This window comes from Ambystoma mexicanum, chromosome 3p (assembly GCF_040938575.1).
Source record: "Ambystoma mexicanum isolate Mex_15411 chromosome 3p, UKY_AmexF1_1, whole genome shotgun sequence".
NCBI lineage: Eukaryota > Metazoa > Chordata > Amphibia > Caudata > Ambystomatidae > Ambystoma > Ambystoma mexicanum.
This window is the reverse complement of record NC_090925.1, coordinates 926870355-926886581: the sequence shown is the minus strand read 5'-3', so window position 1 is coordinate 926886581 and position 16227 is coordinate 926870355. Positions and strand designations below refer to the sequence as shown.

General features: G+C 48.8%; 1 protein-coding gene across 3 annotated transcripts in view; it reads left to right on the top strand.

The window, feature by feature from the left end:
• EIF6 (eukaryotic translation initiation factor 6) overlaps positions 1-16227 on the top strand; it is a 191471-nt gene that overhangs the window by 141913 nt on the left and 33331 nt on the right. For all 3 annotated transcript variants that reach the window (XM_069652215.1, XM_069652217.1, XM_069652216.1), the window contains exon 6: positions 96-277. In XM_069652215.1, coding sequence (XP_069508316.1) covers positions 96-277 — 182 coding nt within the window. The remainder of the gene's footprint in view (positions 1-95; positions 278-16227) is intronic.

Genomic DNA, 16227 nt, shown 5'->3' with positions numbered 1-16227 from the left:
TACACCACCTTATCCTCACAAATAATACATCATTACTTATATATTTCAGACATGGCATTTTTACATTGTAAAAACTCTTAACTTCTATTTTGTAGGCTGGCACTGTGAATCGTGGCAGTGAGGTGATTGCTGCAGGAATGGTTGTTAATGATTGGTGTGCCTTTTGTGGCCTGGACACGACCAGCACAGAACTTTCCGTCATTGAGAGCGTCTTTAAACTAAATGATGCTCAGCCCAGTACTATTGCTACTAGCATGAGGGATTCTTTGATTGACAGGTAAGGATTGTTTATCTTTAAATGACATATCTTGTTCTATGAAACAGTCTTTTGTTCTTTGATTTCTTACCTTGGTTGAGAGAGGACTTAAAACCTGTATTTCTTTCAAGTTGTTGATGCCTTCTTAGACTCCAATTGCCACATGAAAGCTTGCTTGTATCCATGCCACCCCCTTCCTCTGGCAGGAGACTGGATATGTGTCCCCCCCTCCCCCCCACCCCCCGAACTGCTGTTCCCTCAGCTCTGATTGATAATTTGGGTGGGGTTTAATGGTGAATTAAGCTACTAACCTTGGTCTCCAGCTTTCAGCAATCTGCACAGGAGGTCCTTCTGGAGCTGCTGAGCCTAGTTACTCGCAGCGATATTCATAATTCAAATTTGTAGCAGATCTTGAATGCCATTTTTCTTTCGCTCGACACCTTTTTTTTCCAGTGGATGAACTTGTATTTACAGCCTGATTTTTATTTTCTTGGTAGCACAAGCTTCAGGAGGAGTTTGGGTGATGCCATGTGTTACGGAGACTCTTGCACAGCCTTCTGGTGAGGGCAGTGTAACCATCTAACCTAATGGTGGAGCATTGTAACCCAAAAGTAAAGACCAGGCGCTCCAAAGGTAGCCGTAGCAGAGCAGTCAGACCTTTTAGTAGGGAGGGAGGGAGGCTGGCATGGAGGTACAATTAGTCCCAACACATACCACACAAGAACACCCCCACACTGGTGTACTGTAAACATATGCACTTTATAATGAAGTCACACACAAAATATTTATGCTAGGAAATAAGCATTCGGGTGACACAGAACATATTGCAGTATAGTGTACATAAAAAAAACAGTAAATGGCCAGTAAAAGCCTAACTCGACATACCTGGTGGTTGGCTTTTGCATATAAGCTTTCGGATGTAAGTTAAGAGAGAGACCCCTAGACAATATTACACACAGGAATTATGGGGTTTAGAATACAAAAGGTACCAAACAGAACTTGGTGCAGGCTCCTATTACCTTCTGCAGGAAGTATTGTACTTAACATCTATGCCTATAACAAAGTTTAGCACTTAGAGGTTGAGCACAGGGTCTAGGATATATTTTAGATGGTGTCTAGGTCCAGAAGGAGATATTACACACCAAGGAAGGAAACGGTATGAACACACAATGATACGCTGTATCTCCAATGAAGGAGTGTAATGTACAGAATTGTAAAAAAAAGTCCCTAGAACCTCAAGGGAAGTCTCTAAAGATCTAGGGCTTGGTGGGGAACTCCAGGGACCTCGGGAGAACCCTAGGAAAATGTTAGAGTAGAGGTGAATACCTTGCAGTGTTACGTTTAAGAGGTCCATTGTTGAGAAGAGTGGCCCATAGGAAAAAGCAAGGAAAGTCGGTTTCTTTCCACAGGTGCCAAGAAGACCACAGTCGACCCCCGGGAGCACCAGTGGGGAGACGCAGAAGAGATCCAGTGGAGGGTTCAGGACCCAGCAGCCCCAGGAGCAAAGAAGCAGAGCAGGATTCAGGCCCCAGTGTCAGCCAGCGGGGAAGTGCAAAAGAAAGGGACCTGCAGAATTGGACTTCCACAGACCACGGGTCCCTGAGAGGGCGTATCTGTAATAACCCACCAACCCAGGAACCAGCGGTATGTACTTACAGTGGCTGCCTCCAGAAATTTGGTTCCCAGAAGGAGATACAACACGGTAATTAGCAGCTGCTTTCGAAAGGTCGAATTGAAGGTTCCAGTCACCCAGGGTTTGGCACCCTGACAATGACCCCAACAGCCCAAAAGAACAATCGTCCATCGGTAGAGTGGAATTCACGACTGAGATGGCTCCAGGAGGACAGAGCAATGTGCACACGGCAGACCCCAGCAGCTCAGAATGCAAATGTGGTGTGTATACACACCCCCCCCAATTTCCCCTCCCCCACCCCCAGACAATGGTGGTGGTGACCAGGGACGCCCAGGCATGCAAAGGCGGGTTTGGGGAGTCCAACACCTTTCCAGGCAGCAGCTACCAGAATCAAGGTGGGATACAGCAGAAAAATGCATTAAACGGCCCAAGAAAACAGCCCAGCAGATGGCCAGGACCAAGAACAGGATGAGCATCTCGGGAAGAGCGCCCAGGATCCAAGCCACTGCATCCAGCCAGTATGGCCTGAAGTGGGCCTAAACATGCAGCAGTGGCTGGAACCGTCTGAAATTCCTTGAGCAAATCTGCTTATCCTTCAAAAATCTAGCAGCTCTGAGTTCAGGAATAGGGTTTCCCCTATATATTCATTTAATCACTGGGGCTGGCTTTTGCCAGCCTACCAATCCCATTTCTCGATTTAAAATCGAGCTGTTGGCGGCCAGCCCATTGGGTTGGCATAAAAAAAACGCCAAACGCTCAGGCCCATCCCCACTGGAAGTGTAATGGCCTGCCCAGGGGCTGGTTTAAACCAGTCCAAACTACCTTTGAGGCTGGCATCTTGGGCTCAGAGCCCATGCGGCTAAACAGCCATTTTAAGTCCTGCCTCGTGGTTTCCCTGAACAAAGGAAGCCCCTATACAAAAGGGCTGAGAGTCAGACTTAACAAGACCCATTAGTACCCAAATGGCAACCAAAAAGGCACATTGAGCTACTAATGCAGTAAATCGGCTCGCACCCCTGGTAAAGCCAGAACTAAATATTAGCTGCCGCCAGCATAACCCTTAAAACCAATGTAGGGTAGTAAAATCACGCTAGGGCAGAAATGGGGTGCCTGGGAGGCACACCTGGGACTGGGCACCTTATGAGCGACTCAATACCATATGTATAGAAAAAACGGGTTTACTGACAGGGGATTTTAGCACAGGTCCCTCTGACCACCAGAGTAAATTAAAACCTCCAACAAATAAAGGGGGAGGGGGGAAGGGGTGCAAAAAGGTCCCATAATTGTTTTTGTAAAGCGCTTATACATAGGTGAAGTGCTTCAAAGCGGGAAGGGAGCCAGATGGATATCGTAGTGGTTCGTATGCCCTGAAGATTCAGAATGATCTAACAACAAAAAATAGCATAGGGGGAAGTAACCTACAAGACAGTCAGCAATGGGCCTATGCATGCAGACACAGCCAGCTAGGGAGGGGAGATAAATGAGGACATGACAGACATGCTAAGTCTAGTACATTCAAGGTCGTGCAAGTGTGCAGACAAATTCCAGGGAAGGGGTCGGGGGGGGGGGGGGACACAGTGCACCCAGGATTAAGCTCGCCCAGGCTCCAGTGTGTCTGGAAAGGCAGGAAGTGTGGGAGGGTCCCGACTTCCCTGTCCTTTTTCTCTAGGTGTGCCTGAGTGAAACTAGTTCTGATTGGCCGGCTGCTGTCCAGGAGGACAGCCACCCTGCTGGGTGATTTACAGCCTAGGGTTGTGAATGAATGGGAACTTGCTTAAAAGACGAAGTTTTTGGGACTAGAGGCAGTCGACCACTGGGGGACAACATCTGACGAAGACATGAAGAGACACCAACCTCACCCTCCTGTGCCACAAAGTGCATGGTGAAGCTCTGCAGCTGTGCTGACCCTGTTTTTCGTTTTGAGTGGGAAGACCTGAAAGGAACAACTTCCTTCCTGCCTTGGGCTGGTGGGACCAACTAGCCTTGAGACCAGCTTCATTTTGGCACAGCCCCCAACTTGCTGCGACTTTCCAAGGCTGCAGAAAGCCAACGCATTGTTTTCAGAAGTGCAAATCAGGCCAAAACTCGTGGGCATCCAGAGGGCCTTACAGAAGCAGGAAATCTTCATCCAGAGTCACGTTCTTCTTTGGCGCTGAGAAGAAGTCGACAAAACTACAAAAGTCTGCTCAATCAAGGAGAATCCATTGCTGCAGAGTCCCCCTCTCGAGTGCTGCCGCAGGAGTCCACCTGACGTAGTCCCTTTAGTCACCACGACCAAGTACCAGGAGCAAGGGCCTGTTACACTGCAACAGGAAGGCATCCAGCTGGAACCAATTCTTCAATTCACAGGTACGGTGGGGCTTGGGAATACACCTACCTTTTGCCAATTGTGGTGTGTCCCAGCTTGGGAAGTGCTATTTTACTCTTTTGAGTTGACCTCAACTTGCCTGCTTTTCCCATCACTTCTTCCAATTGTCAACCCCCAGTTCATGAAGGTCAGTCCACGCTTGTCATCTCTCCAACATTCGCCCTCACTGTGAAATCCTGAGAGTTCACTTTTGATTACCATCTGTTTTTAATTTTGGTTATTAGATGAGGATCGCCTAGAAGTATTGGAGTACAGTTGGGAACGAGCTGGAATGTGGGGAGGAACCCACAGACCGACTGTAATTTGTCTATTTACACACCAATTGACTTACCATGCTAATCCTATGAAATTACCACTCGCGTCCTGCTGCTGCTCACCTAAAATGCACCCTCTTGGGATCTTTCAGCTAGCTCTGTCATGCAACATCCTAACCCTTTGTGCTGTGTTGGGGGCGCCTGCCAGTGTTATTTGTAAGTAGTCTTCTGGGAGTTAATGACATTGTTGCTGTTGTAAATGAGCTCCTAATGTAATGAAAACGTCTAGCAATATTTTGTCTCCATAGACGTGTTCCTTGCACTGAAGCATTGGCAAAGACTACAGTTTTGGCTTGTGCACAGGTATTTGGTAGGCTTTTGCCAGGCACTGACATTCTCTGGTGTTTGCACCATTTTCCAGCAGTTGCCAGCTTATGACCTGGAGTATCATTATGGCAGTGCCTAGGAAATACCAGGCCTCGGGCCTACACAAGTCAAACCCGTTGGCTTTGCCAATGCTTGTTACGGTTTGTATCACATGATTTGTGAAATCTGTTTCTGCCAACTCTCCATAGTACGTTGCTGTTCAGATGGATTTCCAAACGCATCCTGCAGCCTGTGCATGGAAAAGGCCGTGGACCCTTTTCAATGTAGTACGCCTATGTCTTTTTTTTTTTCATTTTTTTTACATTTGGCGAACATGGGGCTCCAGATTGGGACCATTAAAGGATACTGGTGGCACTTTCTATCTTTATGTGCAAGTCTGAAGAGGTGTCGTACTTCAAGATGCTATTAATCATACTATTCCTAAAGGAACTTTCTAACTTATTCCCTCCATATTAAGTTCTGATTTGGGACCTCAATCTTGTTATAAAATTCCTTGTGTTAGGGAGAATTCTCAGAAATTTGCTAATTCCTCTCTACCTTGGAGACCCCCAGCTCTTTATCTGGACTCTAGGACTTTTTTCATTTTTACCTGGAGAGAGCAAGACCTTTTTTCCCACTCATGTATTTTTTTTGTGTGGAAAATTTGATTTTTTTATTAAGGTTTTTTGTGGTTATGACATAAAAAATACGATGATTCAACCAACAAAATGAATGAAAAAACAATCACAACTTTTTTCCCCCCCTCCCTCTCCCACACCATGGTTCGATGAATAATAACAGCAGGGTCCAACACATTATCTCGCAAAGACATGTTGCGGGTATAAGGTAGTCATAAAATAGGAGAGGGGGGTCGCTCAAGAAGTAAGGACCAACACAGACATTTCCCGCTCCAACCTATCCCTTCATGCTCGGGGGGGGGGGGGGGGGGGGAGGGGGCGGGTGGGGGTGTCCAGACAGCAATGTTCAGATCTAAGAGTCCATCCAAGATGTTTCTTGTGTCTTATGCTGTTCTCCCGTATTTATCAAAGAAGGGAAGCCATAGGCCCTCAATAATTAGACTTAGATTTGTCGATCAGGTGGGTCAAAAATTCCATATCGTATATTGCCCGTATTTTAGAGACCCACTCTCCCTCCCCTGGGGTTTGGGGTGATTTCCATTTTTGGGCCCAACAGCATCTAGCCGCAACTAGCATAACATGCAGCATGTGGTTTTCACCTTTGGACCCCCCTCCACCTCAATGCCAAACAACATTAGCCAAGGGGGTAGAGTCCTTTCCATTCCATCTACCTCCTTTATCCAGGACAAGACCTCATTCCAGTAGGTTTGTACCACTTGACACTTCCACCACATATGTACATAGTCCCCTTTTTCAGTATGACATTTCCAGCAGTGTGGATCGTAGCCCTTTCTCATCCTGGCTATCCTCTGCGGGGGGTAGTGCCACCTGTGGATCAGTTTAAGGGCCTAATGGCGGTATTGGGGCGCAGCTGTGGAGCGATTGGCCTGTCTACATATCTTGGTCCATCTCCTTTCGGTTATGGGTGTGCCTAGATCTTTTTCCCATTGTACTTGGGAGGATGGGGGTTCCCGTGGGGTGGAAAACAGCAAAAAGCCCTAGAGCCGTGATCACCCCTTTGGTCCCTTTGTATGTGATACAGAATTTCTCAAAGTTTGTTAGATCTGCCTAAGAGTATCTCCCCACCTGCTCTCAGTAAGGGCACCCTTGAGTTGCAAGTATCGAAAGGGAGAGAGGTTGGAGGCCCAGGGAATCGCTCAAATCTCCCAGTGATATAAACACCCCTTTCATCGAGAGTTGTCCGGCTTTTCAAAGGCCTGCCTCATACCATTGCTGGAAGGCCAGTGGCTCATTGATACCTTCCCAGAGTGGAGGAGCCCAAATGCAGCTCGGGGGCGAGGGCCATGTCGTGAGCCACCTGAGGTAATCCCCCCCCCCTTTCCATATGGACCATAACACCCCCAAGACTGGATGCTTCAAAACTCTTCTCGGGATACTTGCCTTGGGGACCCATAACCACTCATCTAGTGTGACCGGGGAGAAAAGCAAGTTGTCTAAGCCCACCCACTGTTTCTTCGGGCCCATCACCAAGTGGTCTACCAGGATTCGCAGCTGTGATGCCTTATAGTATGTGTCTAAGTCTGGGAAGTTAACTCCGCCCTAGTCTTTGGGCCTTATCAAAGTGTTGTAGGCAATTCTATGGTATTTTCCCACTCAGAGGTAGCGGAGAAGGGTCCGCTTGATCTCTAAGAGGAATAGCTTTGGTATCTGGGTTGGAAGCATTTGAAACAGCTATAGGAATTTAGGGAGGATCACCTTCCTAATGGAATTAAGGCGTGCCATCCATGAGAGGCTGGATTTTGTCCAACGCTCAAGGTCTCCTTTGATCGCCAACCAGAGGGGAGGGTAGTTTGCCTTAAAAAGGTCTGCTAGGTCTGATGGTATCTGGATCCCCAGGTGACAAAATGACTCGGGTTGTTTACAGAACGGGAGGCCCTCCATATATTGCTTCTCTGTCATTGAGTTGGCCTGCTGGGAATGCGACTGATTTGTCTAACTTTACCCTGTAGCCTGCAAGGGCCTTGTATCGCTCTAAGCTATTTAGCACCTTGGGGACTGATTGGGACGGATTTGAGAGATATAATAAGACATCGTCGGCGAAGAGGGTTATTTTGTGGTCCGTTTCCCCTATTTTAATGTTCTGGATCTTCTCATTTCCTCTGATAGCTATGGCCCATGGCTCCATCACTAACGCGTATATGAGGGGGGATAGTGGGCCCCCTGTCTTGTACCCCTTCCCAGTGGAAGGGCTTCAGATTCGCCCCCGGTCACTACCACTTTTGCTGACGGGTGAGAGTAGAGCTGTCATGCAACCACGCCATTTAGGTCCCATCCCCAGAGACGATAGAACGCCCTCCATGAAGGCCCAGCTTACAATGTCGAACGCCTTCTCTGCGTCTAGGGACAGGAGAAGAGCACCCTCCGTTCTAACTCCTTTTGAACTCAGTATATGCAGGGTTTTGCGCATACTATCGGCCCCCTGTCTGTTAATTCCAAAACCAACTTGAACAGGGTGGATCAGTCGGGGAAGGCATTTTTCTAGGCGTGTTGCTAGAATCCTGGTAAAGATCTTCGCGTCCGTGTTCAGAAGCGTGATGGGTCTATATGAACCGCACTCCACCGGGCCTTTGCCTACTGTGATCATGGCCTGTAGGAATGACAGTGGGATGGTTTTCATTCATTTGATTAACGAGTTTGGCCAGCGGTTGTATCAGCACCGATTGGTATTGTTTGTAGAAGTCGGCCGTGTAACCATCCCCCCCGGGGGTCTTACCTACTTTCAGTCTTTTAATGGCCCCCTACACCTCTTCCTCTGTTATTTCCCTTTCCAGTGCTTCCCTCTCCGAATCTGTAAGCTTAGGTAGGGGGTGATCCTGAAGATATCTCCGAATGTCGTCTAGTGATTCGCCATCTTGTTTAGTATAGAGCGCTTTGTAGAAGCCCGCAAAGGATTCAGCTTTGTGCTTGGTTGTTGTCTGGGTGTTACCCGCCCCATCCCTAACCCTCTATCCGCCTACCCGCTCTACTTCCTCTCAACCTATGTGCCAAGCGTGTTCCAACCTTGTCTCCCTTTTCATAATATTGCTGCTTTTTGGATCTCATTTTTTTGACCACCTCACCAATTAGGATTGTGTGTAAGGCTTGTCTTTTGTCTCTCATTTCGCCCAGGAAGTTTTTGCGGTCTACATTGCCTTTTGTGAGCTGTGCCGTCATGACCCGTAGGTCCTCACAGAGTTTAGATTCTATTAGCGCGCTCCCGTTTCTTACTCGAACCCTCTGCAATAAGGTGACCCTTGAAGGTGGCCTTTGCCGCCTCCCAAACTGTGGCCATTGGGATCCGCCTGTGTCGTTTGTTACAAAAAAGCTTCGATTTCTTTCCGTCGGAATTCCCTAAACACCTGGTCCCTCCATGAGGGTGTCATTACAACGCCACCTGTATGATTTCGGGGTATCTTGCAATCGGCATTCCATAACGAAGTTCATGGTCCGACCAGGTTACCGATTCAGCCATAGGGTTACCAACCTCCCCTCCTCCTTCCGATATCAGTAATAGGGCAATTATGGTATATGTTTGATGAGGGGGAGAAAAGAACGTGTAACCCCCAGGAGTTTGCCAGCATTTTCACCATACATCCACCCAATAATATTCTTGTAGTAGGTCCCTCATGGCTAGGTTATCCGTAGTGGGGCTTTCAGCCCCACCCCTCTTGCAGACCACCAGTCTAGACAGGGGTCTGATGAGATTATGATCTCCACCCAAGATCATAGCACCCTCCGCCCATTCATCCGTGACTTTAAGGACTTATGAATAAACTTGATTTGGCCAATATTGGGCATGTACAAAGTAGCCAACATGACACATGTGCGTTGGGATAGGCCCTTGATTCCCAGAAATCTACCCCCAAAGCCCCTTTAAGTCTCGACATCGGTAAGGTGCAATGATTTACCCAGGAGAATGCCTACTCCCTCCTTCTTTGAGGATTTGTGCGAGGCCCAGAAGTTTCTGCCCATCTCTTTTCCCTTTATCATTGACTCCGCCCCCCCTCCTATAGAGTGTTTCTTGTAGGAAGAGGACTAACAGTTTTTGTTTGCAGAACATGTTGCTTGTGAGAGATCGCTTGTTTTGTGAGTCCAGGCCCTTAACGTTGAGCGTACCAATCCGTCCTTAAACCATGGTCGTCGCTACACTTGCCCTGTAAAGTTTCAGTGAGTTCCCTCCGTGTCATCCGCATGCTTGAGCCCAAATTACATGGTGTGGTGTCCTTGTTTCCTTTGTCCCTCCCCTGTCTCCTCCCTTGTTCCCTGTCTCCCTTACCGGTTTTATAAGGCGTTCGTCTCCATCGCTCGACAAACCTCGGGGTTGGTAAACGAACCACCAGGGCTGCTGCCCGGGCCCCGAGAGATTAAGTGGGATGGAAAATACCCTCTATCTTTTCGTTATAACACTTTTCCCAAATTCGGTAGGGATTCAGATCCCCATGTGGGACCTCCTTTTCAACTCTCACCTCCCTTCATCAACAACTTGAATTGCGTCCCGTAAATCACGAGACCCATCGTGCGTTAACTTTCAGTATGAGGCGGAGAGGAGTTCCCCAATATCGGGGGCCAAACACAGATAACCTCCGGAAAGACCAACGCCCCTCTGACCCTCAATAAGATGGGCCTCAAACTTTCTGCCGTGTCAATTAAACACAAACCTCGCCAACAGTGGCAACACCGAAAGGCAACATACAATTACCCCCAGCATGCAAGCAATTGTACTGTGGAAAATAACATCAACTTTCTTTTCCCAACCCTCCCTTTGTGATCATGTGGGGTCTGCCACGACCCGTAGGGGGATGTCTAATTTTCTGGAATTTCCTAGTGCCTTTCACTTTATGCTTTCCCTGGCGCAGATCAGGGCCTGGCTTGGGTCTCTGCCGGTCCCGTTCCCAGGAACTTCAGGGGAACGGGAGTCTCCAACCAGCTCGTCAATGGCTCTTTGGATGTCTTCTTCTGTCACGAGCTGGTGGTTCTCACCTTCCCATTTGAAAGTTAAATAAAATGGGTGTCCCCAGCGGTATGTGACTCCCTTCTCCTGTAGCCATCTGGTGATTGCCCCACATTTTTTCCTCATTTGCAGGGCGAGGGCGGACCGGTCTTGGTAGATAACTCCATTGTGGCAGTTGTATTGTATGTCTCTTAGAGTCCTTGCTCTCTCCAGTATCCTTGCTTTGTCTCTGTAATAATGGAATCTTGCCAGAACTGATCGTGGGCCCCTACCACCTCCACCAGCTCGATGGACCCTGTCGATCAGGACGGTTTCCCCAGACAATCCTGATGATCTCCTGCACCTTGCCCTCCAGACCAGCCTGGGTCTCTCCCTCCACCTCCGGCAGGCCAAAGATCCGCAGGTTACTTCTCCATTCGCGGTTTTCAATGTCGTCCACTTTGAAACAAAGCTTGCCCTCCTTTCTCTGCATCTCCCTGAACCTTGCCTCCATCTGTGTTTCCAGGAGGTCAGTGGATGCCTGATTGTTCTCCACCCCCTCCATTCGGTCCTCAAGTGTGGAGACTTTGGCGGTGAGGTTCGCTAGTTTGGCACCCATGTCCGTTCTCATACCCCTGATTTCATCTAGGATCGTCTGGATGTTATTCTGCATACTGTTCATATCAGGGGCTGGTGTGGATGAGGCCCCAGTCTCCATCGCTAGATCCCCAGGTTTTAATTGGTATTTTGCTAGGGTTTCTTTCCAACTCATGAGGTGTTTCCGCCCCTTGATCTCTGTGGTTTCTTAGTGTCCCCAGTGGTGCCTCCTGAGAGTGAGAGCTTAGTCCTTTCCCTCAGTCTCAGCTTCTGTGTTGTATTGTGTAATAGGCAAGTCCTCGTGGCTTGTTTCACTTGTGGAGGGCTCCTGCCTGGCTCCGGGCCTTGCTTTAGGGTCACCTGTGTACCTTGCGCCTTATCTTTAGGTTCACCTCTATACCCGGGGGACACTCTGGTGCCCCAAGTGTTGGTCCATTTAGGGCTTCGGGGAGTTATCCGTTAGCATCTCTAGGTGCAATTTCAGAGGTCTTTTTGTTTTAGCACTCGCCCAACAGCGGCCCCCAAATTTGGTGGGGGGGGGGGGCAGGAGCCTGGGCGGGGGAGGGTTGGACTAGGTCCCTCACCCCTGTTGGTTGTATGTACTCACGGTTAAGACCTCAGGGGCCTGGGGGATCCGTGGCGGAGTCACCGGGGTGGCAGCACCTGGAGCCTTAGCTTGCGTCCAGCTGGCCATGTAGCGGACTGGGATTGTATTCCAGGAGGGGAGGCAGGAAAGAGCAGCGTGGAGTTTGCTCATGAGATTATGGTGTGTTTGCCGTCACTGGGGAGATCTGATTCCGTTTCCCTAGGTGATTTCACCAGGTGGTGTCCTCCTGGTGGTTCGCCCTGTGGGGGGCTGCAGTAGATCAGGGGGGGGGGGGGCCCAGGCACGCTCCCGCATCGGTCCAGGCCAGTGAAAAGGCAGCCGTGCCTTTATGGTGGTTCAGAGGACTTTGCGAACTTCCCGGTGCTTAGTCCTGTGGTGGGCCTTCAGTGAGTCGGGAGGGGCCCAGGCGCGCTGCTGCATCGGCCCGGCCCTGTATAGAGGCAGTTCCAGGCAGCCGTGCTTTTGTGATGGCACAAGGGGACTCCTTTGGGGAGCTCAGCACCACTGAGGCCCCAGGCTGGGGGAGGAGGGGCTCGGGCGCGCTTCCGCGATGGCCCGAGCCGATGAGAGATTGCCGGCAGGGGCCTGGGGGTCAAGGCGACTCCTGTGGGGCACCCGGCTGTCAGAGCCCGGGTGCGCTGCCGGCAGATCCGCTCCGCAGTCCCTCTCTTCCGCGTCGCACCAGTTATGGAGGGCGGGCGGGCTATGTGGGCCGGAGAGAACACAGTCCGGGTCCCAGAGGGATTTCCAATTCCTCCGCTGCAGCTGCCGGCAGGTCTACGGAGCGCAGGGACAGCTGGCTGGCTGCAGCGCCGGACTCGCCCGATGCAGGGTGGAGAGCGGCTCCGTATCTCCGGCTTGCTTGTGATGCCAGTCTGGAAGGGGGAGGTGGAGCGCGGATGCTCCAAGTCAAATATCTCAGTTTCTGGAGCACCTCTGGGGCTTGGGAGGGTGTCGCTGGGGTCCTTAGGAGTTCCCACAGTTGTTCGTTCTGATTTGATGAGGTTTATGTTCCTTTTTCTTTAATTTCTCTGCAGTTATCCCGAGGCCATGTGGTGAGCAGATAGATCAGGCAGCCATCTTGCCTGCACCCCCTGGTGGCCTCTGCCCTCTCGTATTTTAATGTGATTTGAACTCTGTGTTTCTTTTGGTTTGCGGAATGTGACAAACTCCATAGGCATCTTTTTACATTGTACCACACATCACCTTCAGTGTAGTGCTACTGGGAAGTCTTCCAGATTTCCCCAAAGGTTTAACTACCTTTCTCTTGGATAACTACTGTTTCCAAGAGCAGTAAAGTGAAATTGACTTTACTTACACGTTTACATTTCTAGACCAGCACACCCTATCTTACAATAGGATGCTGGAGGGGTTACATAGTATCTCCTTTGTATATCTTCTCATGTAAAATTTTTGTTTCCCTTTCCTCTATGAATGGCTGGTGGCAGTAGTTTACTTTTTACTACAGTGGTGTGTCTTTACCGCGGGCTGCGTTCGCAGCTGCAGTAAAACACCCTTGGGTGCCATTTCTGTAAAAATTGGCCCGGTCTTCTTTTTTCACCATTTCTTTGTGGAAAAGTCCTCCTTGAGATTTACTCTGCGTGCCAAACCATGTTTGGTCCCTTTGTTCGTTTTGTCTTTGGCGGGATTAAAGAGTGAAGCCTGCCTCTGGCTCCAGGGTGTCTGGTGAGGGCAGGAAGTGAGGGAGGTGGCCGAACCTCCCTGTGCTCTGTCTCCTAGGAGACAGGAATGCACTCCTAGTTGATTGGCGGCTGGCTGCCCGGCAAGGTCAGCCACCCTGCTGGGTGATTGACAGCCAGGCTGGAATGAAAGGGAGAAACCTGCATAAAAGGCAGGGCGTTTTGGCTTGTAAGGCAGAGTCGACCACTGGACGAAGGAATCCGAAGAAGAACTTGAAGAGGACCCCTGCTGCAACTCCTGGACCGTTGGTTTGCCTGGTGAAGCCCTGCTGCTGTGCTGAAACTCCAAATTTGTATCGACAGAGAAGCCCCTGCAAGGACGATTATTCCCTTTGAGTTGGTGGGACCAATCAACTCCAAAGTAAGCCCACCTGGATATCCTTCTCAGAGCTGGTTGAAATTCCACAGTTGCTGCTGGACCCGAAATACCAGGGAGAGGAACACCAGTTTTGTGTGCGTTGCTTTTAAGCTGTCCAAGAGCTCCAGGAAGATCCTCCGGACTCCCACGAAGCAGGACTGACCGAGCCTGAGCCACCTCAACAGAGTGCTGGACCCCAGATGCAGACGCTGTGGTGCTTTTAGCGGTAGATGCGAGGAGCTGAAACACTGAATTGCCACTTGGTGGAAGATAGCCGGTTGCTGTCGGTAACCATCCCATTGCAGTGCATGAGTCCCCAGACGTCCTTCCTCTTGTCCCCACGACTGAGGCCTAGGAACACCAGGATCTGCAGAGCTGCACAGGAATAAGAGTCCTCTGCTGCTTTTCTTTGAACTAAAGGTACTGTAAAGTCTAAGAACTTGCCTCTTGTTGTAGATTTGTTTCTACTCTTCACAAGCCTAACAGCTTGTGGCCCAACATTGATTATTCTTCTTCACTAAAGACTTTTAAAACTTTGTGCAAAGACTTTTCTTATTTACCTGCAAGAAGTGCTTCAGCTACACAGACTTTTGCCTATTGACTTTGGCCTAGCCTGTTTCCACTGAAAGACTCTTCGCTCCTCTGACACTGGGGAGGGTTGAAAAGTATTTGCCTGCTTCAGAATTGTGATCCCTTGTTGGTTCTGAGTAGCTTTTTCTTTGACACATCTCAGTAATAATCTAAATGCTAACAGTAACATAGCAATGTCCACAGTGTCCTAACAATTGATGTGACCGGAGAGTGTAGGAAGTGTCTGTGGCATCCCTAATGGGTACTTTGGGTGCTTGCTGATATATAAACTAAGTGTGTATTTTGAAGTTATTTGTGTGTTGCTATAATATTGCTCCCTTCTAAAGAAGGCTTATATAAATGACTGGTACATAAAAAATAATTGTTTTATCAAGAAACCTTGAGTTTAAGTGTTTGCTTGAATACTTGTCACTGTGAATCTTTGTGTAAGCACTCTACTGCTCACATTGACCCCTCTTGAGATAAGCCTGGCTGCTCCACTGCGCTACCAACCTGTGTAGTTCAGACTTATACCAAAGGTTGGGTCCTATTGCCAGGAGGCTGAGGTTTGTTGTAGTACACCTTAAGTGCCCTACCCCAAATCTGTACCTAACACCTTGTGTGCTTCTTTCGAGCCAATCCATGTCCTTAAAGGCTGTTGACCTTTTAAAACATCCTTGTTAGTTGCATTAACATCAGCCCGCAGGGTGAGTGAACTACGGGCCTCATCTTGTAAGCCTCCATATACTACTTTCTTTAAGGACAAGATAGTTCTTAAAGTCAAACCAACTTTTCTACTGAAAATTGTATCGGACTTTAACTTATCCCAGAAAATTGTTACCATCTTTTTATCCGCCTCCGCATCCTGGCAAGGAGGCGGGAAGGCTGCATAGGCTTGATCCAAGACGAACACTTTGCTTTTATGTTTCTAGGATGGTTAAGTTCCGTCAGGATGACCATCGTGGTGTTGGATACACGGGCCACAAGTTGGGACTAGCAGTTACAAAACAAACTTTGTCTAGATGTATCATATTGGGCTTTACAGAATGCTACAGATTGGCAGAGAATGATCCCTCAGAAGGACTCTGGGCCCATTCCACAAGGGGCACAGCAACATCTTCTGCTTTAGAGAGGGGTGCCTCTCCATTCACATTTTCACAAAATATTGTCTGGACTCATTCTCGGGTCGGGAATGAGTATTTGAAAAGGCAGTTTTACTTTCTGTCCATTCCAATTCTTAAATTCACATCTAAAATTCTTACTCCCTCCTCCAAAACAAACACTGCTTTGGGAGAATATCTAAAGATGAGGAATACGTGGGAGGATTCAATCCAATCGAAGAACAAGTTACTTTCCTATGGTAACATTCTTTCGATTAGTGTTCCTCATTGCCCCTCCCAACCTACCCCGCAGTAGAATTTCTGTGCATTACACCTTGCGCTCTTTTAAGGTCTTATACTGCCTTGGAAACACTAATTCCATTAATTGTGTATGAGGGCGTAAAAACAGAACTGAAGCTGATGTGCGCTGCACATGCTGTATGTACCATTAATGTCTACCCCAAGACGAAGGCACTCCTGGGACATGGTCAACCGTATCTACGCACAGCGCCCCCTACAAAAAAAACTTTAAAGCAGCTACGCTGGAGAGGATAACTAGCTAAACATATTTATGAGAAGTCTGATGTGGAGTTGGAGCCTTTTGATGCTCCTGACGTTACTCAAGCTCCTGACATGGATTTCTCAGAGGATAGTCATTTGGAGGAGCTGCATCACTCTTTACATGACGCCAGTGGCCTGGACACGTCTCCTGAGATGGAGTTTGACAGGCCAGAGCCTGGGGCTCATGCTGAGTCCTCCTATAGGAGGTTAATGTTGAGGGTTACGGAGTACCTGGGTGGTCCGGCCCTCCAGTTGAATTCGATCAGGATGACCTGAATGGCATTTTAGA